Consider the following 22,622-nt stretch of genomic DNA (forward strand, 5'->3'; position numbering starts at 1 on the left):
GGTTTGTTATGTATGTTAACTGCGTTTTACCTGCCACCGGAGGGCGCGACTGTCGGAATCCCAATGGTCACTGGCAGACACATGCAAGCCGTGTATATAATGTTGGCAGTCATGTTGAATCCTCAATTTGAGAATGAATGAACTGGAGTAAGGTCATGCCTGAACTAGCTCACCGTACTTAGCCTTGTGGAGTTATTTGATACTTAACAATTGGCGACGAGTTAAAAATTCGAACTTTCACGCAACCTTGTCTGTTGGAATTTTGGAGAGATTCGTGGAAGCGGAAGACTGGGAGGATTTCACTGATCACCTCGACCGGTACGTCATAGCCAACGGATTGGAAGGAACCGATAACGCAATTAAGCGCAGGACGGTTCTCTTCACCATTTGTGGGTCAAAAATTTATGGCCTTATCAAGAATCTACTCTCACCAACACGACCAACGGATAAGACTTATGATGAATCGTGTATGCTGGTTCGGAACCACTTTAAACAAAAGGAAAGCATCATCATGGCGAGATATCGTTTCTATACGCACAATCGCTCCGAGGGCCAGGATGTGGCAGAATGTGTCACCGACCTGAGACGTCTCGCTGGCCTTGCAACTTCGGAGCTGCATTGGAGGAAATGCTGTGAGACTTTTTCGTGCTTGGCATTGGCCACGAGGTCATCCTTCGAAAGCTGCTGAATCTCTAGACCTGAGATCACGATCGCCCAGGCATGCATGTCCATGAACGAAAATTCGAAACAGATATCTTCCCAGCATTGAAAGTCACTGGCAAGTACTGTGCATAAAATAATATCGTCGGCAGGCAGAACTACACATGGCAGGGCCTACTCATCCACGTTCGTACGACCTGTAACTGCTCAAAGTCCGCCATCGGGGGTGAATCAAATCTCGCCTTGTTGGCACTGCGAGGGCTATCATCGGGCCCATCAGTACCGATTCACGCAATATGTGTGCAAAGACTGTGCAACAATGGGGTACCTTCAGCGAATGTGTCCGCAACCGAGCAAGCATGCTGCGACACACCACGTGGCTGAGGATGATCGATCCAGCGTGGATTAATCGGCACAGGCAACTCAACCCGAGGTACAGGACGAAGAAGTGTATGGGGTACATTCTTTTACCAAGGTCCTCCGATAATGCTGGAAGTTAAATTAAATCGGTTTCCAGTATCCATGGAATTGGACACGGGTGCGAGTCAGTCAATAATGAGCCAGAGGGCTTTCGAAAAGCTGTGGGACACTGAGGCAAAAAGACCCAAACAGCCCAACCAATGCGAAGCTGCGTACCTACACCAAAGAGCTCATACCAGTCATTGGCAGCGCGGCAGTAAAGGTATCGTACAATGGAGCTGTGCTTGATTTATCGTTGTGGATCGTTCCAGGCAATGAGCCAACACTGTTCGGCAGGAGTTGGCTTGAGAAAATTAAATGGAACTGGAACGATATTAAAAGCTTATCATCAGTGGATGACACTTCATATGCTCAAATGTTGAGCAAGTTTCCCTCGTTGTTCGAACCAGGCATCGGCAACTTCACGGGAGCCAAGGTGCAGATCCACCTAGACCCGGATGCAAGACCCGTCCAAGGCTCGGGCGGTTCTGTACATGATGAGATCGAACTGGACAGACTTCAATGGGAAGAAATCATATCATCAGTCGAGTTCAGCAAAGGGGCTAGTCCAATTATCCCGATGTTGAAAAGTGATGGCATGGTCAGGATCTGCGGCAACTGCAAGGTAACGATCAACCGAGTCTCGTTACAGGATCAGTACCCGTTACCCAAGTCCGACGACCTGTTTGTAACTCTAATGGGGGGGAAGTCATTCACCAAATTGGACCTGACCCCTGCTTACATGACACAGGAGCTGGTCGAATCGTCCAAAAAACTGACGTGCATCAACACGCACAAAGGACGGTTTATATACCACAGATTCCCTTTCGGAATTCGCTCAGCGGCAGCCATATTTCAGAGAAACATGGAGAGTTTGCTGAAGTCCGTCCCGAGAACCGTCGTGTTCCAAGATGACATCCTGATCATCGGTCGCGACACCACCAAACACCTGCACAACCTGGAAGAGGTTCTACGTCATCTGGACAGAGTAGGACTCAGGCTAAAACGCTCCAAGTGCGTTTTCATGGCACCAGAAGTCGAATTCCTGGGGAAAAAGATTGCAGCAGATGGCATCACGCCTACGGACTCGAAGACAGAGGCCATCAAGAATGCACCCAGACCCCAGAGTGTGACGGAGCTGCGTTCGTTCCTGGGTCTTCTCAACTATTTTGGTAACTTTCTACCTAGTTTGAGCACATTGCGAGAGCCCTTGCACATGTTGCTGAGAAAGGGTAACGACTGGGTTTGGGGCAAATCTCAAGACAGAGCCTTTGAGAAGGCCGGGAACCTGCTATGTTCTAATAAATAACTGGTACACCATAACCTATGTAAGCGGTTAGTACTGGTCTGCAACGCCTCATCATATGGGGTCGCTTGTGTGCTCCAGCAAGCCAATGTATCAGGCAAACTCCAACCAGTTGCATACACGTCCAGAAGTCTGTCTAAGGCTGAAAGAGCCTATAGTATGGTAGAGAAAGAGGCTTTAGCTTGAGTATATGGGGTTAGGAAAATGCACCAATACCTGTTTCAGCTTCGGTTTGAGCTTGAAACAGACCACAAGCCGCTCATTTCATTGTTTTCTGAGAGCAAAGGTATAAACACCAATGCCTCGTCCCGCATCCAAAAATGGGCACTGACATTATCCGCTTATGATTATGTCATCCGTCACAGACAATGCACTGAAAACTGTGCTGATGCGCTTAGCCAGCTACGATTGCCCACAACCGGGGTGGAAATGTCGCAGCCCGCAAAGTTGCTGCTGGTCATGGACACCTTCGAGAGTGAGGAGTCACCCGTCACGGCTCGCCAAATTAGGACCTGGATCAGCCGGGAACCTGTGCTGTTAAGCGTAAAAAGGTGTGTCCTAAATGGAAATTGGTCTGTCATTCCCAGGGAAATGCAGGATGAAATTAAGCCTTATAGCCACTGCAAAGATGAATTGTCCACTCAGTCTGATTGTCTGTTATGGGTTGTTATGCAAAAAAAAGGCAGGGAAACATTTGTGCGAGATTTACACAGTACCCACCCAGGTAATGTCATGTTGAAGGCCATTGCCAGGTCTCACGTTTGGTGGCCCGGCATTGACTCAGACTTGGAGTCATGCATGCATCAGTGCAACACTTGCATGCAACTGAGTAACGCACCTGTGGAGGCTCTGCTGAGTCTGTGGTCATGTCCATCCAAACCGTAGTCAAGGATCCACATAGACTTTGCCGGCCCCTTTCTCGGCAAAATGTTTTTAGTGGTAGTGGATGCTTACTCCAAATGGATTGAATGCGTGATCATGTCATCCAGCATGTCCATAGCCACTATTGAAAGCCTCTGGCCCACGTTCGCCACCTATGCCTGCCCGACGCCCTTGTCAGCGACTACGGACCGTGTTTCACCAGTTCAGAGTTCCACGAGTTTATGACCCGTAATGGCATCAAGCATGTCAGGTCTGCCCCTTTCAAACCCGCGTCTAACGGTCAAGCAGAGCGGGCTGTCCAAACCATTAAACAGAGTCTAAAACGCGTGACTGACGGCTCCCTACAGACCCGCTTGTCCCGCATTCTGCTCAGTTACCGGACGAGACCCCACTCGCTCACCGGGACCCCTCCTGCTGAGCTGTTAATGAAGAGAGGCCTCAAAACCATGCTTTCCCTTGTACATCCGGATCTCAATGATCACATCAAAACCAGAAGGCAACGACAGCAATGGTACCACGATAGTGCGGCCGTATCACGTGACATTGCTGTTCAGGACCCTGTGTTTGTCCTGAATTATGGTCATGGTCCAAAGTGGGTTGCTGGCACGGTTTTGGCCAAGGAGGGGAACGGGGTGTTTGTCATCAAACTGTTAAATGGCCAAATGTGCAAGAGGCGCATCGACCAAACCAAACTGCAATTCACAGACAACCCAGAACAAATTGAAGATGACATCATCATCGACCAACCAACACATATCCAACCATCAGTTGACCCTTGTGTCATTCACGAAGACGAAACTATAATCCCCGACAGTCCTGTCAGACAAACTGCTCCGCAATGCAGCAATGGTCCTACTAACTCACCCAAGCTTGGGTTCGAACTGAGCAGATCAACCAGGGAACGGAAGGCCCCGGACCGTCTCAACTTGTAAATACAACCTGTACCTAAGACTTTGGGGGGAATGATGTTATGCATGCTAACTGGGTTTTACCTGCCACCGGAAGGCGTGACTGTCGGAGTCCTAATGGTCACTGGCAGACACCTGCAAGCCGTGTGTATAATATTGGCAGCCATGTTGAATCCTCATTTTGAGAATTAATGAACTGGAGTAAGGTCATGCCTGAACTAGCTCACCATACTTAGCCTTGTGGAGTTATTTGATACTTAACAAGGTTGATTCCGGAGATGAGGGGGTTGACTTATGAGGAAAGGTTGAGTAGGTTGGGTCTCTACTCATTGGAATTCAGAAAAATGAGGTGTGATCTTATCGAAACATGTAAGATAATAAGGGGGCTTGACAAGATGGATGCAGAGAGGATGTTTCCACTGATAGGGGAGACTAGAACTAGAGGGCATGATCTTCGAATAAGGGGCCGCCTATTTAAAACTGAGATGAGGAGGAATTTCTTCTCTCAGAGGGTTGTGAATCTGTGGAATTTGCTGCCTCAGAGAGCTGTGGAAGCTGGGACATTGAATAAATTTAAGACAGAGATAGACACTTTCTTAACTGATAGGGAATAAGGGCTATGGGGAGCAGGCAGGGAAGTGGACCTAAGTCCATGATCGTATTAAATGGCGGAGCAGGCTTGAGGGGCTACTTCAGCTCCTATTTCTTATGTTCTTATGTAAATATGTTTAATGTTCTGCAAGCATCCTTTTATAAGGAGGAACCATGAAATAGGCTGTAGCTCCGAAGGGCCCCTTGTCCTGGCCCTGCATTTTTCTTCCCTCTTGTATTCCACCACAAATAACTGCTCGCTTGTGCTCTGTATTTGTCCCAGTGCATTTCCATCTATCTTTCATTCCACCAAGGTGGATTTCTCTGGACTGGGACTTGAGAGGGAACAATTGAGTGATGGCAACATGCTCTGAAGTGCTAGCAAAGCCGGGTGCAGAGGAGCTTGCTTCTTCTTCCTCTCCTTTTTGTTGGTTCCCTGAGAGTTTAAAATGGATTGCTGAGAAGTTAAGTTCATGTGTCATTTTATGGATTTCATGATCTATGTGCTGGTAACAAATGGTACAAAAGGGTGAGATGAAAGCGAAACAGAATGTCGTGGAAAAACCTGCAGCTGGCATCTGTTCTCCTGCTTCCCCATCATTTCCTCCCTCGATTGCCTCTCTCTCAAGAAGCTGTAATGCTTCCTCCACATAGTGAGTGTGAGGGTGGAGGCTGGCTGTGAGATGGATCCTCCACCATGTTGTCAGGGCGAGGAAAGGGGGTGCGTTTAGGGATACTGTGGAGAGGAGGAGCACTCCAACTCCTCCTGGATCCACAGGAACCAAAAATAAATCTTCAAAACTAATGTTTTGATGGCCGCCAAGAGGTCCCTTCGGGCCACTGCCAGCTGGACAAGCAGCCCAAAATGCATCTTTTTACATTGAGCGAGCTGCTTGTGAAAGTATGGAAGGCAGCTCTCTCAGCTAATGTTATTGAGGCCCAAGGCCAGCCTAAAATTGGGCCTCGGGCCTCCAGTTGGGGCACAGCTTCATGTGCAGTGCTCATTTCAGGCTCCAAATCAGGTCAAGAGCAATTTCCACCCTAACACCTCCCTCCTCTGTTTAATTTCATTGAGCAGCACTATCAGCATTGAACCTGGGGCCTTGTGTACTCCCTGTAGAAATAATATACATTTTTCTGTGCAGAAGCTTTCAGAGCTGTTGCAAATGTGTCTTTTTGGTGTACTGCTTTTAAATCCTGCAGCATCACACAAGGTTGAACTACCGCATGATGAGCTCCCAATGATCGGCCTTCCTGATGCGGGATATTGTCATATGTTAATTTGCCTAAGCCATAAAATTTCAGTGGGATTAGACCGTTTCTTGATCAGCAGAAGCAAATCACACTCTGCCATTTTTCTACACAGGTTTTTGCCTATGCAGCAATTTTAGGATAAAGTGCGCAACTAATTGTAGATTTAATATCTGTTATGTTTTGAGTGGTTTTCTTAGCTTCAGTAGATGTTCCACAGTACTATTCACAAGATGACATTGAAAATCTTTGTAAACATACATGTATAAAAGTTTAGAAGAAAAGTACAGAGTCTGGTATTAAAGCTGAACTAAAACTTAAATATTCCTTAAAAAAAAGTTATTTTTATTTTCTTTCTCCCTTAGCACGGAAGTCTAAGAAACTGGGAAAGATGAAAGGGCTGCATGAAGAGCAGCAACCACCTCACAGCCCCAAGGAAGGGATCACCTTCACTGCTCCTTTACCAGAACCCACAACAAGCACTGCTCTTGTTCCTCATTTCTCACTTATGCCACCACACATTAACCCATCCCTGATCACTATTCTTGAAGCCATTGAACCTGAAGTGGTTTATGCATCTTATGACAACAGTCAGGCAGACACAACTAATCACTTGCTGTCCAGTTTGAACAAACTGGCAGAGAAACAGATGATTCGAATAGTGAAGTGGGCGAAAGGTCTTCCAGGTAGGACTACATGGAAACATTTATCTTTCACTTCTAATGCATATCCATGCCATTTTCGTCTCTTCTGCATGCGTGCTAGTGCTTATGTTTGTAATGATAGGGTTGCAATTTCTTCCCATATCATGTTACCTTTCCAAAACAAAAGATTCCGACAAATAAGCACTTACATTTTAGGTATTTACATAGCCATTTACCTATCTATCTGTATATTTTATATATATATAAAACTGGACCTAAAGGCAAATATATCAAAATATCTTATGAAATGATGATTGCCTAAAGTAGTATTTTGAAACACTGAGTAAATCGCAGAAGGAACTTGAAGTTATTAGCTCTAAACTTGATCATCTATTTATGGTTCCCAAATCTGTACACGCTAATTGTATTCAATTATAAAACATATACTGAATTTTCAGATAATGTGATATGAAAAACAATACTGTCTTGCCTTTCTCTTCATACCATAATGTGCCAAATTTAAAAAAATGTGACAATGAATTCACCTGCAATAAAAACAACACTTGCATTTATATGTCCCAAAGTGCTTACAAGAACTTGGGTATTAAAGTATGTATTACCACAAATATATATGGCTCCAAAATTCCTTGGAGTTTCTGCCAGTGTGCCGGTGAAATTATGGCAGGAGACCGATGGAATCACCAGGAAAATGGTGAAAACCTGGGCCTGATCCCAATACACCTGCCTTGATCCCTTTTTGCAGATTTCTGGTGCTCATAAATCATTTTGCATTAGATTGTTAGAGATAAGATAGGGGCATCAACACTATAATTTTCCATGCTTCCCTTCAGACTACAGTGCTGGGGGACTGGAGTAATGCTGTGGAAAACTATGTATGGATATGTAAAAAATAATAGCATGCATGTGGAAAAGTGGTGTTTTGAGCTTTGAAGTATAATTTTTCTTAAGTAGACTTCCATAGCTGATCCTACTTTGTCTCAATTGATCCAAATTAGACTCATAAACATAAATTGGGACAATTTGAATAATATTGGCTTCATAATTAAATTCAGTACCTGACCCCAATAGTTTTTTTAATAAGGTTAGATATATTTGATTCTGTAATTGTCACTGTTATAGATGAATCCCATTCTATGTTTTGATGATGTGCTTCCTAAATCTTAACATTGCCAACTCTTGTTTCTCTGTGGTTGCTTTTATAGCTGGTTGTGTAATTGAGACTCTCAGATTTAAAGGCAATTGTACGAAAACGAAGTAAGCTTGATCGTTAATGTATTTTGTGATCTGGCATGCCTGATTTGTGAAATCCTAGAGAACATTGTGTTGGGACAAGCTTGTATTAAATTTAATTTGTTGAAAGGATTTTGAATTCCCTTGAACAAATCTGTTGCTTTATGAATTGCCTGCTTGGATCATGTCCCAAAGCACAAAGCTGATAATAATGAGGGGAAAAAACTTGGATTAAGCCAGAGTGGTGGCAATAATAGTGAACAGCCATGTCGTTAATGTACTGTGTGAATTTATAGATGGATCTGAAAATCGTCATGATTTCTAGCGTTTATTATTTTTCTTCCTTTTTAAGACTTTGTGGTGCTCATTGGTGGCCATATTTTCCAAAAGGTGTATGTGTATATACAGAGTGGGTAATCATCTGACTCAGTCCCTGGATGAATGTCAGCACCCATATAGATACCGACACAAAAGTCAAATATTGCAAATGTTGAAATCTGAAATTAAAAAAGTAAATGCTGGAAATACTCAGTCAGTCATGCAGCATCTGTGGAGAGAGAAAAAGAGTTAACGTTTCAGGTCGATGACCTTTCATCAGAATAGATACTCTTCTTTGAAATACAATATATTGTGACTGGAGGGAATGCTCACAGTATATCATGACTTGATTCAGTCATATTCTATCTTAATCATTTATTCTTGATTACAGAAAGCTTTTCCAATATTTCCCATTCACCTAAATATTAACCAAACAATAATAAGCTTTTGCCACTTTTTTGGACTTTATTTCACTCAACATATGGAAAGGTTTAATGGAACAACTTGCTGGCACTTTGTGACCACACATGGTGGTCAATACTTAGGCCAATGCAAGCCATTTACAAAGCTATTTGTAGAGCTATTTTGAGTCCAAACGTTGCATTTCTCGGCAGTATTTTAATTCTAAAAGAACATATTTGTGAAAACTTAGAATGTTACTTTGATTTAGTATTTAATATAAAAGCAAGGAGGAATAAGTAATGAGCAACGGTCAATTATTAATGGTGGAAAATTTCAATTTTAGATATTTAGAAAAACTGATAATTAACTTAAAAAAAACACAGATTATCTACAGAATTAAACACAACATAAACAGTAGCATATCAAAATGAAATGTGGAACTCAGGCTTGGCTCAGTGATAGCACTCTCCAGGTGGGAGGGGCTAGGAGTGAGCAAGTGCGGCTGGGTGCTTGATTACTGCAAAGAGTTTGAGTTTGTAAAAAGTTGGTGGTAGCTTTTTGGCTTGTTTTTTCTGGTTTTCTGGTCTTTTTGAGTGCCCGGGCCCCTCAGAGGACAATGTTCCCAGGATGAATTTAATCAGGAGAGAAAATGTTGGGGGAAAGGAGAATAACAGGCCCAAAGATTTTGGACCAGGACCTCAGGAGGTTTGGAAAAGAAAACAAGATGGTGGTTCATTGCGAGGATAAGTAGATACGAGCTTGAGATATTATGCAGTACATAAGGACTGCAGCGAGGGTAGCTGATTTGTCTGCTGACCAAAGCCGAGTGCTGAGTTCGAGGTGACGGTCAGTGGCTGAGAGAGGTGGAAAACTTTTACAGAGTTTGAAGGTTGGAGATAAGTTCATGGAGCTAATTCTGCTATATTCTGAAGAGTTGGTGGTCTCATTCTTAAACATGCTGAGGATAATGTGCGAATAAAAAAGTTTGAGTTGTGGGACATTAAAATTTGCTCGGCAATAAAGAGGAGCTATTATCCAGGTAAGTGGGTAGCAGATGGAACCCGTTATGTAAAGGTGCGATTCCCAGAGAGCAGTACAGCATAAAATTCGAAACAATAGAAGGAGTGCAGTACTTCTGGGTACTGCATGATAACCAGGTGTAGGTTTGTTATTATTGTCTTGGATACTATCATCTTGTAAGAAGCTGTCCAGACTTGTAATGTAATAACTGTGGTGAGTCTGGACACATCGCTCAGAGCTGCAAGGCAGAGAGCTATGGGGTGTGTCACAAAGGCCCCACCCGCTGTGAGTGTGAGGCAGAAGGAAGCCCCTTGAGTGACGAGGAGGTGGGAAAAGGAGCAGGAGGTGTGAGTGGAGTGAGCAGAGCAGGCGGAGGACACAGTTGGTGAATAGAAGGAGAAAAGAGCGCAGGAAAAGGCAGAAAATTGCAGAGTAGAGAACAGGATGGAGGTGGTGGAAAACACACTGAGTATGGTGGAAAAGGACAAAGACATTGGAGGGCAGCATGGGTTGAGGGCAGAGTCAAGCCACAATATGGAGGGATTATCAGGCACAATTCCTTTATTAGGAGCCATGATTGCATCTCCCTTAAAAAAATCCGATGTCCGTGGGGGGAACAGGGTGCGGGGTAAGTGTAAGTACGCCAAAGAAAGACAGGGAGTTGAACATATAAGGGAGCAGGAGGGGGCAAGACAAGGAGAGGGTGCAAGAGACAGGAGCTTTAAAGGGGCAGTAGGACGGGAGCGGGGAGACAAAGATGCCAGAAGAAGTAAGATAGGTATAGTCTGCCATTGTTCCAGAGAGATGAAACCAGGAGCAAGGGTCAGCATTGGAGCTGAGGCCGTAGGGAGCAGCATAGTTGGAGAAACCATGTTAGCAGGAAGACTCTCTAAGGGAGATTATGTATCTGACAGGGAGCTGGGATGGGAGGTTACAGAAGAGCTCACTCAGAGGAGGTTGGAGACATGGAAGTAGGGTGTGGGGTGGCATCGTGTGGAAAGGGAGTGGTTAGTGAGGGGCAGAAGGAGGGAGAAGCGGCAGCTCCTCAGCCCACACCGAATGTAAGGAACAGGCTGAAACTGCAGGGAGGGTACAAACAGGAGATGAAAAAGAGCCAGAGGCTGCAGGATAAAGCAACAGCTGCCCGAAACGTTGGGAAGGAGCGTGTGAGGAGGGACGGCATGATTGCATTGCTCTTGATTAATGTGAACAGACTGAGGGTTGAGAAGAAATTGCAGCAGTTGTTACAGTGTTTTAAAGGCACTGACCTGTTGTGTCTGCAAGAAACTTTTTGGGATGAGGATATCCTAGAAAGAGTTCAGAAGGTTTGGAAGGGAGAGGTGTTTGCAAGTTGGGAGAACAATAACCGTAGAAGGGTGGCTGTTTTGGTGAGTCCGTCCATAAAAGAGAATGTTACCTTGTTGAACAAGGAGACTGAGGGGACATTTTTATGGCTAAAGGTAAAAATGGAGGAATTTAATTGCGATCTCTTTAACATCTATGTGTTTAATGGCCATTGCAAGCATCACGAGTTTTTTTGGTGGGATTTTAATGTATTCTTATCTCGGATGGACATTTCAGCCCAGATGACTTTTAAGGATGATAAGTCCAGAGGGATGATTGTAAAAATGAAGGCAAATATAAATTTGAAAGACTTATGGAGGGATCGGAACTCCATAAAAAGGGAGTTCTCTAGAAGAGTTTGGGTGGGTGATGTTTTAAAACAGAGCTGAATAGATGTTGTGGTAATGCAGGAAGGGTTACGTTCTGAGGTGATGGAGAGTTATTATAAAAAAGTATATTTTAGTGACCACTCAACTTTGATTCTTGGAATTAGGAACAGCAGAGTTGAGATCGGTCCAAGAGTGTGCATTTTAAACAATTAATACCTGAAAAAAATTGTTTATAAAGAAGGGATTTAAAATATAATAAAGAATGCTCGGAAGAAACCTTTATTCTTGAAGGAAAGAAAAGTTTGGTGGGACAATTTCAAATATGAAGTAAGAGTTTTTTCGGTAAGTTATGGGAAACAGAGACCAGCAGCTAACTGGCAATGAGAAGAGAATATAAACAGAAGGTTTGCAGATATCTGTAAAGCAGTTGATGGAGGGGATAAGGAAGCAGAGACTAAGTGGGTGGTTTTAATGGAAGAGTGGGAATTATTGCAAGCTGAAAAATGCAAGGCGCAGTTTCTCCAGACAAAGGCAAAGATGCACTGGAGGGAAAAAGATGCACTAGATATTTTCTCGAGCAAGAGAAGCTGTGACAGAGATTATCATTAATTGGAAAGTTGAAGGTTAGGGAGAAGATCATTAATGAAAGTGGGGAGATTATGGAGGTGGCCAGTAGCTTTTTTCAAGAGTGATATACAAAAGAAGATATTTCCAAATTGGTAATGGAGAAGGTTAGTGCTTTTATTGAAGAGGGTTTAAAGGAGGATGAGAAGCACGTGTGACAAAGAAGTAGGATTAGTGGAAATAATAGTTTGGAGTAAATGGAATGAAGAGGGTGGATGGGGGGGAGGGAGGATGAAAGCCCAGGGTTCGATGGACTAAGTGTATAATTTTATAAAGAATTTTTAGAGATTATAAGTCCATTGGTCTTAGTGGTTTTTAAGGAGATTAAAATTGAGGGAAGCCTAGCTCCATCTATGACGAGAGGTATCATAAGCTTAGCTTATAAAAATAAAGGGGATAGAAGAGATCTAAAGAATTGGAGGCCCATCATATTATTAAATGTGCATTATAAGATCTTGGCGAGGGTTATGGCAAATCGTATGAAGGAGGTGATGCCGCAGATAGTTTTGCCTTCTCAGTCCTATGGAGTCATAAGCTGGGACATCGCAGACTCTGTGGCCACAATCTGAGATGCGATAGAGCTCAGGGAAGAGAGTGGGAGGGAGGCTTATGTGTTAAAGATAGGTCAAGAGAAGACCTTTGATGGGGTCTCTCATGAGTTTTTATTGATGATTTTGAAAGCATTAGGTTTCAGGAAAAATTTGATCGAGTGGATAAGGATTTTTTATTCAAACATATTTAGCTGTGTTAAATATAATGTTTTTTTTTATCCAAGTATTTTCTGATACAGATATCAGTGAGACAGGGTTGTCCCCTGTCCCCATTGTTGTACACATTGGTAGCAGAACCATTAGGAACAAGGCGTAGTCGGGATTGCAGTTCCCAGTTCCAGGTGGGTATCGGTTATACATCAATAAGCTGATGACACAACCTTAATGTTGAGAGAGTATTGTAGAACTTCAGGAGACAGAATGAATTATGGCAAGTTCCAATGCCTGGTTGTGGGAAGGAATAGGGGGAGGAGGGGGGTTTGGAGGGGCTTAGCAGCTTTGAAAATGGATAAATCTCCAGGCTCGGATGAAATGTATCCCAGGCTGTTAAGAGAAGCAAAAGAGGAAATAGCAAAGGCTCTGACCTTAATTTTCCAATCCTCTCTGGCTACAGGTGTGGTGCCAGAGGACTGGAGGACTGCTAATGTTGTACCGTTGTTTAAAAAGGGAGAAAGGAATAGATCGAGTAATTACAGGCCAGTCAGCCCAACCTCAGTGGTGGGAAAATCATTGGAAAAAATCCTGAGGGACAGGATAAATCTTAATTTGGAAAGACATGGATTAATCAAGGACAGTCAGCGTGGATTTGTATGGGAAGGTCGTGTCTGATAAACTTGATTGAATTCTTCGAGGAGGTAACCAGGAGGGTCAATGAGGGCAGTGCGTATAATGTAGTGTATATGGATTTTAGCAAAGCTTTTGATTAGGTCCCACATGACAGACTAGTCACGAAAATAAAAGCGCATGGGATCCAGGGCAAAATGGTAAGTTGGATCCAAAATTGACTCAGAGGCAGGAAGCAAAGGGTAATGATTGATTGGTGTTTTTATGACTGGAAGGCTGCATCCAGTGGGATTCCATAGGGCTCAGTGCTGGGTCCCTTGCTTTTGTGGTATATATCAATGACTTGGACTTAAATATTGGGGGTATGATTAAGAAGTTTGCAGATGACACTAAGATAGGCTGTGTGGTTGCTAATGAAGCAGAAAGCTGCAGATTGCAGTAAGATATCAATGTACTGGTCAGGTGGCAAATGGAATTCATTCCAGATAAGTGAGGTAATGCATTTGGGGAGGTCTAACAAGGCAAGGGAATACATATTAAATGGTACGACACTGAAAAGTGTAGAGGTACAAAGGGACCTAGAAAGGCAGGCCCACAGATCATTAAAGGTAACAGGCTAGGTAGATAAGGTGGTTAAGAAGGCATATGGAATACTTGCCTTTATTAGTTGAGGCAAGGAATACAAGAGCAAGGAGGTTATCCTTGAACTGAATTAAGCACTGGTTAGGCTGCAGCTGGAGTACTGTGTGCAGTTCTGGTCACTGCATTACAGGAAAGATGCGACTGCACTGGAAAGGGTGCAGAGGAGATTTACAAGACTGTTGCCTGGACTGGAGAATTTTGGCTATGAGGAAAGATTGGAGATGCTGGGCCTGTTTTCTTTGGAACAGAGGAGGTTGAAGGGAGATCTGATTGAGGTGTATAAAATTATTAGGGGCCTGGATAGAGTGGATAGGAAGGACTTATTTCCCTTGGCAGAGGGGTCAACAACCAGAGGACATAGATTTAAAGTAATTGTGGGAAGGTTTAGAGGAGGTATGAGGGGAAATGTTTTCACCCAGAGGGTGGTGGGAGTCTGGAACTCACTGCCTGAAAGAGTGGTAGAGGCAGAAACCCTCAACACATTTAAAAAATATTTGGATGTGCACTTAAAGTGCCGTAACCTATTGGGCTACGGACCAAGAGCTGGAAAGTGGGATTAGGCTGGATAGCTCTTGGTTGGCTGGCACTGACACGATGAGCTGAAATGGCCGCTTTCTGTGCTGTAAATTTCTATGATTCTATGAAAGCCCTTTTAAGATGGTGGAGGTTTTGGAAGTTCTTGGGGTGCATATGGGGTGTAAGAATGACAGGCTGAAGTGATTGATTAAATTGGAAACCATAGGTTATGAAAATTAGGAAGATGAGAAAGAAGATGGTTGAAAGTGCAAAGAAGAGCGACAGTGGTGTGGGCTCTCCAATTATCTAACTATGGTACTTATTGACGGTGGAGGATATTCCTGAGTGGGCGGAAAAGTCCATCCGAAAGGCTTGTAAGGTTTTTTGGGAAGGGAAAACAAGCTTTGGTAGCTTACAATGCCATCATTGGACGGAAAAATCAGGGAGGACTCAATTTCCTAGATATTGATTTGAAGGAAAAATCCTTCAGAATCAAATGGTGAAGAAATTTCCTCAGAAGTCAAACACAAGTTTTTGGAAGAGCTGTTTTGAGTATTTTTTTTAAACGTGTGGGATAGGAGGGAATATTTTATGTGGAATACAACAATGGGGCAAAAATTCCGACGTCCCCAGGCCCGTACGAAGTTTCTACGGACCCGGGAAGGCATCGGAAAAGCTGGTTTTCAGCGCGCAATGCGCATGTGCTGAAAACCGTTTTTTCCGATCTGTCAAGCTGGAGCTTGGCAGACCCTACACGTATCGGGAGCGAGGACATTTGCTTGGGCAAGATTGCGGGATTTATGCATTTCTTGCCCAGCAAATGTCCTCAAAAATCTTGCGCCTGAAAAAAGCAGGCACATAGCCTACTTTTACAGGCGCAAGTGTTTTAAAACACACAAAAACATGTTAAAATAAAATTATAAAATCATATTTTATTGTTAAAAACCCTCCCCACTATGATAAGTTTATTTTTAAACATAATTTTAAAAAGTTTTTTAAAAATTGGGAAAAAAATATTTTTTTATAAGACATTAGTAACTTTAATTTCAATTAATTTTAAATATGCGTGTTTTTTAAAAAATTTTATTATTGTGTGTTTTTTCCCATTAATGGCAATGAGAACTCGTAGATATGGAGTTCTCAGTGCTATTAATGGAAAAGCTGTGGAATACTGTACCTGATTGGCTGAGCAGTCACACGTGACTGCATCTTCTGGCGCGGGAGCGTGCTTCACAGCGTGGGAAGAGAAGGCCTCCCCACCGGAATCCAGGGCAGCTCCTAGACCACCAGGTACTTTCGTAAAAATTCTCCGGTCGGGAGGCAATTGCCTGCAGGAAGCCTCCGACTGAAATTTCTACCCCAATATGTTTTTGAAATCGATTGAACCTCTCCTTAGGTTTTATAAGGGGGTGATAGAGACTTGGGCCCAATTTTTTTAAACTATGCGATTTATACCCAGGAATTTGTTTGAGGAATTATGCCTGAGGAACTTTTAGAACAGCCCTTATTTTTGAGCAGGTGGGTCAACATTGAAGGAATGGTATTATTTAATCAAGCTTTTTTATAAAAGCTGATATATATGTGAAAGATGTATTATATGAGGTTGGTTGCCAGAAGCGGTAGTGAGGAACATGGTTTGGGAGGAGGATCAGGAGATAGTGGAAAAAGCAATTATGATCATGTATGCGAAGATTGTGAGGGCAATGCCACAGGATTGGATGGACGAAATAACGTGTCCCGCTTTTCCAAGCTTTCTGCTGGAAAAAGGAGGGGAGTTGGTCCAATTTGACAACTGTAATACTCGAGATTTCTATAGGGTATTTAGAGAATGGAGATTCAAGACGCCTGCTGGTCAGGAGTTTTGGCAGAGTATCTACCCACTACTGGATTTCAACAGGATTTGGAAGGGAGTGTGGGCGAATTTTAAATGTCCAGAGTGGATTGAACTGAATTTCAAATTGGCTCAAAACTGGGTTTTTACCGTGATAGTCTTATGTAAAATTGGGCGAGTAGAGGTGGCAACTTACCCAGTGTGTGGGGCTCGGGATGAGACTCTGTCTGATTTACTGGTATTATGTCCGCAGTTAAATGATTTTACTACTATGTTCAACAGTTGTGTGAGCTGCTTTTGCTGGGTGAGGACCGAAGAGTGAGAATGGGAATCCCGTGGGAATCAATTTCAAGATGGGGATTGTAGGAGAGTCTGCTTGAGTCTAGCGTAGCGGCAATTAATTTAATCTTCACTTTGGCTAGATTCATGATTGTGCAAAGAAGAAATGCTCTGTTTTTTAAGGGAAGGAGAATAAACCTTCGAGTATTTTAAATATAAGCTAAAAGATCATCATAAGGCTGTGTGGATGTTTTATTTAGAAAATAATTTAAAGATAGTATTTTATGATCAATTTTTAAAAGTACAATCGATTAATATTTGTAACGAGAGACAAATTTAACTTCGGGTTTTGAAGTTAATATGTGGTGGAGGAACGGCTGTGCAGAGTGGCGGATTGAATTTGTATGATACACTATGTTGTAAATGTTTTTAATATTCACTAAATAATTTTTTTAAATGTGGCAGTACATTCACCTCGTGAGTCAAAAGATTGCGGGTTCAAGCCCCACTCCAGAGACTTGAGGAGTGAAATTCAACTTGCACCAGTTTTCACTGCAAAATGTGTGGCATGATGCCAACAGATCCCAAAGTCATTGTGCCAATCGAAGTCCTGTTCCTGCTCCTCCTGGCTCCAGTGAAATGAAAGTGTCAAAATAGTTTCCAAACATTAAATGTCATTGGTTATTTTTATCAGGGTAGTTCTGTGGGCAGGATGGAAGCCACACTGAAGGAACCCAAACAGGGAGAGGTCAGCATTGAGTTGGTGGGGGGCGGATGACACATTCCAGAACCTTTGAGAGAAAGGGGCATTTCAGCAGGACGGGGTATCGAGAGTAGGTTTTTTAAGAAGCAAAGTTATTAGGACAGTTTTGAAAAAAATGATTGAGGAGACAGAGCAGTTGGCAATGCAAGTGAGCATTGGAACAAAGAGGCGAGTGTGGGTTTGCTAGTTTGCTGTTGGAAAGGGTTTAATCTAGCTTTGCAGGGGGATGGGAACCTGAGATTTAGTTGGGAGAGAAGCAAAGCTGGAAATGGAAGGCAGAAAATTAGTAAGTGAGTTTAGCAGGCAGAGGAAACAAAGGCTAGAAAATAGACAGCAAAGGAGTTTGGCAGTGCTAAATGGTATATACTTCAATGCAAGAAGTCGAGTGAACAAGGCAGATCAGCTGAATGCATAGATAGACACGTGGAAGTATGATATTATAGCTATTACTGAAACATGGCTGAAAGAAGGGCAGCTCAACATTCTTGGTTATAGGATTTTCAGAAGAAATAGAGAAGGCGATAAAAAGGGAGGGAGGGGTCATACCATTGGCTAATTAAACAATTACAGCTGTGAGGAGGGATAACATGTCAGATGGATCATCAAATGAGGCCATATGTGTTGAACTGAAGAACGAAAACGGGGCAATCAAACTGCAGGCAGTGTATTATAGACCCGCAAACAGTCAAAGGGCGATAGAACAGCAAATATGTAGGGAAATTTTTGAGAGGTACAATAGGGCAGTTATAGGGGATTTTAACTACCCTAATAATGGCCTCAATTTTCCCCAGTGATTTGCGCCGTTATTTTGGCATGCGCCGCTTTTTTTGGCCTAAATTTTAAAATCCAAGTTTCCCCAATCTTTGTGCGCCAGCGTTACAATTTTTTTAGGTTCGTTTTTTTTTGCATCATAGGGGGCATAACCTGATGTCTGCGCCAGTTTTTCACAATTATGGCAGTTTGGCCAATTTAAATTTATCCGAGGAACGTGTATGTGATCACTCCCGAAAAACCTTCTGGGCATTTAAGAGAAACCAGCGTACATTAAAAAAGACACATTGTTTTTATGCAACATTTTGGAGGGAATCAAGAACGCACAAATATCCATAATCAAGCTTAAATTTTTAAAACTTAAAATGCAAGAAATGGAAGTTTAATGGAATTCTTTAAGTTTTCATTTTTTTTAAACTTGACGTGCCACCACTGAACGTCTCCAAACCGGGCTCGAGGGTCGGAGCGTCAGCCGGCAGAATCAGTCCCTCGCCCGGAAACAGGGACTTGGCTTGAAAAGAAGCCCATGGGGTTAGGGGGCTGTGGAAGGCGAACAGAAGGTATGAGAAACCTACAACAAATATCAAATGAAGCTCGGGGGTAGGGGGGGTGGGGTGGGGGGCGGTTCCCGATCACTGCGTCTGCTCAGACCTGGGTGTGGTCCATATTAGGGCATCGACCTCGAGGAGAGAGAACAAAGAACCTTGTCCAGCCTGAAATTTTGCACTTCTTGCAAAGGTACAATTTAATCATGGGGGCAACACTGACAATGCTATACCTTGTGCAAGCCTTCTGCATGATGGTGCTGTGGAGGAGACAATTGATTCAAGTTATCGCATGAGGAACCTCAGGGCACGTAGGGTGATGGGCAAGGAGGCCTTACCCACCTCGGGTATATCGAGACAGGCGCTCGTACCTGCACCTGAGTGATGCAGACAGTGTCAGAAGGCTGCGTTTCTGCAAATAAGTTTTAACTGAGATCTGAGAGTTAGTAAAAGAATACCTGCAACCTAGAAGCATCAGGAGGACTGCTTTGTCAGTTGAAGTGAATGATACAACTGCACTTTCATTCTATGCATCTGGATCGTTCCAGGCTACAACTGGGAATGTGGGCATCATTTCTCAACATGCAACAGATAGATGCATTCGGCAGGTGACTGCTGTCATGTATTTAACCAACTTGCAATGACATAGTCATGTAACTGTTACTCATGTACACTGTACCTGTACCCTAGAAATGCACACCCTGACTACAGGGGGTGAACTTGTGGGAGACATTCCTCACCTGGGTTTCCAGGTATAAAAGGGAAGGTTCAGCACTCCTTGGTCCTGGGAATAAAGGTGAAGGTCACAGAGTGACCGTGTCTGATATATATATGCCTCGTGTGAGTTTGTAGTAAGGTGCAGGGACACTACGTTTGGCGACGAGAAACGGGAATCACCGAACCACGAGGATGGCCACAGAGGAACGTTACTGTGTGGGTGAGGAGTGGGACGACTTCGTGAAAGGCACCAGCAGAGCTTTGTCACAAAGAACTGGCTGGCAGGGACAGCGGCTGACAAGCGGAGGGCGCATCTACTGACCAGCTGCAGACCACAGATGTATGCGCTGATGAAAGACCTGCTCGCACCCCAAAAGCCAGCGGACAAGTCCTTTGAAGAGCTCACCAACTGATCAGTGAGTATCTCAAGCCGGTGAGTAGCATACACATGGCCCGGCACTGGTTCTATTCTCACCAGCGTCGGGAGGGACAAAACATCTCGGACTTCGTGGCGGAACTGCGGTGCTTGGCCAGTCTTTGTAAGTTCTCTGATGCCTGCAGGGGGAGATGCTAAGGGACTTTTTCATCAAGGGCATTAATCATGCCGGCATTTTCAGGAACCTCATAAAGACTAAGGACTTGACTTTAGAAGGGACGGCGTTGATAGCTCAGACCTTTATGGCAGGGGAAGAGGAGACCAAGCTAATTTACGCGCGCAGCCCTGATCCAATCGTGGCGACGGACCAGGGAGTTAACATGGTGAACGCGGCTTGGGACCCCGCAGGCAGGCAAGGGCATTTCGAAACCGCCCAGGCAGCAACAGACTCTAGGGTGGGCCCGCAATAGGGACAATGGAAAGGGAATCGGCAATTCACGCCATCTCGAGGAACACCACCATCAGAGTGCTTAGAAACAGCCAACTGGGCAATCAGAGAAGAATGCCTGGTAATAGTCCTTTTGTTAACAGCAATCTCAATCTCAGCTCATGCTGGAAGTGTGGGGGTAGACACACTGCGAAAAGCTGCAAGTTCCAGCAATATACCTGTAGGATTTGTAATGTCAGTGGACACTTGACCAGGATGTGCAAAAAGGCAGTAGCGAGGCTAATCTGCGAGACGGAGGAACCAGATGAGGCCTGGGGTAAAGCCATTGATGCTGAAGTTCAGTGGGTTCATGTGGCTGATGTCCACAGCTCATACACTAAAACGCCACCCATGATGATGAAAGTCTTACTGAATGGCATCCCGGTGCACATGGAGCTGGATACGGGAGCTAGGCAGTCACTCATGAGCGCCCAACAATTTGAGAGACTATGGCCACACAGAGCTAGCAGGCCCAAACTGGAACGCATTGAGACGCAGCTACGGACATACACCAAAGAGATCATCCCTGTGCTGGGCAGTGCAAACTTGGTGGTAACACATAATGGATTACAGAACCGGCTCCCACTCTGGATCGTTCCGGGAAATGGCCCCGCGCTTTTGGGGAGGCGTTGGCTAGCTGAGATGAATTGGAAATGGGGGGATGTGCACGCCATTTCATCCATGGAGTGAAGTTCATGCTCACAGGTCCTGCAAAAATTCGGGTCACTGTTTCAACCTGGTGTCGGAACGTTCAAGGGCACTAAAGTAGTGATACGCCAGACCAGTGCACCACAAAGCCAGAGCGGTGCTGTATGTGATGCATGAAAAAATTGAATGTGAACTGGACAGGCTGCTCAGAGAGGGCATAATTTTGGCCGTTGAATTCAGCGACTGGGCAAGTTCCATCGTTCCCGTCCTCAAAGCAGATGGCTCGGTTAGGATTTGTGGCAACTACAAAGCCACCATCAACCGAGTATCATTGCAAGACCAATACACGCTTCCGAGAGCAGAGGACCTTTTTGTCATGCTGGCAGGTGGCAAGCTGTTCACGAAGTTGGACCTCACTTCGGCCTACATGACTCAGGAACTGGCTGAAGAATCCAAGCTTCTGACCACCATCACAACGCAAAGGGATTATTTGACTATAACAGGTGTCCGTTTGGCATTCGTTCGGCAGCAGCCATCTTTCAGAGAAACATGGAAAGCTTGCTCAAATCCAATCCTGGAATGATCGTATTCCAAGACGACATTTTCATAACGGATCGAGATACCGATGAACACCTCCATAACCTGGAGGAGGTGCTACGCTGATTGGATCGGGTAGGCTTGCGGCTGAAAAAGGCCAAGTGTGTGTTTTTGGCTCCAGAGGTCGAGTTTTGGGGCAGGAGGGTTGCCGTAGACGGGATCCGGCCCACTGAATCAAAAACGGAGGCGATCCGCCGGGCGCCCAGGCCCGGCAACACGTCGGAGTTGCGATCATTCCTGGGACTTTTGAACTATTTTGGGAACTTTCTGCCGAACTTAAGCGCATTGTTGGAGCCGTTACACATGCTCCTGCATAAAGGTTGTGAATGGTTTTGGGGGGACTGTCAAGAACGGGCTTTCAATAAAGCGAGGAACCTGCTGTGTTCCAACAAACTGTTGACTTTGTATGACCCCTGTAAAAAAACTGGTCTTAACATGCGATGCATCATCCTACGGGGTTGGGTGTGTGTTGCAGCAGCGTAACGATGGTGGCCGACTCCAACCGGTGGCTTACGCTTCCAGGTCGCTCTCCCAGGCAGAGCGTGGATAGGGCATGGTCGAGAAGGAAGCACTCGCGTGTGTTTACGGTGTGAAAAAGATGCACCAGTACCTTTTTGGTAGACAGTTCGAGCTAGAGACAGACCACAAGCCATTAACATCCTTGTTGTCCAACAGCAAGGCTGTCAACGCCAATGCGTCAGCTCGCATACAGCGCTGGGCCCTCATGCTGGCTGCGTATGACTACATCATACGGCACCGGCCAGGCACCAAAAATTGTGCTGACACGCTCAGCAGGCTCCCACTGGCCACCACCAAGAGGGCGTCGGAGTAGAGCGCCGAGATGGCCATGGCCGTTGAGGCTTTTGACACTGCGGGCTCCCCCATCACAGCCCGCCAGATCAAACTCTGGGCCAACAGGGACCCACTTAATCCATGATAAAGGAATGTGTCCTGACTGGGGATTGGGCGCCCACACACAGGGGAAGTCAGACCGTTTCAGAGACGGATGGATGAGTTCTCCATCCAAGCCGACTGCCTGCTATGGAGCAGCCAGGTAGTCATGCCCCAGAAAGGAAGGGAAGCGTTCATCAGGGAACTCCACAGCGAGCACCCTGGCATCATGTTAA

The 22,622-nt window shown here is 44.6% G+C and overlaps 1 protein-coding gene across 1 annotated transcript in view; it reads left to right on the plus strand.

Annotated features, from left to right (window-relative positions):
* LOC139247057 (mineralocorticoid receptor-like) overlaps positions 1-22,622 on the plus strand; it is a 206,670-nt gene that overhangs the window by 9,352 nt on the left and 174,696 nt on the right. Inside the window, exon 2 of the mRNA XM_070871480.1 lies at positions 6,423-6,743. Coding sequence (XP_070727581.1) covers positions 6,423-6,743 — 321 coding nt within the window. The remainder of the gene's footprint in view (positions 1-6,422; positions 6,744-22,622) is intronic.

This window comes from Pristiophorus japonicus, chromosome 2, assembly GCF_044704955.1.
Source record: "Pristiophorus japonicus isolate sPriJap1 chromosome 2, sPriJap1.hap1, whole genome shotgun sequence".
Classification (NCBI taxonomy): Eukaryota; Metazoa; Chordata; class Chondrichthyes; family Pristiophoridae; genus Pristiophorus; species Pristiophorus japonicus.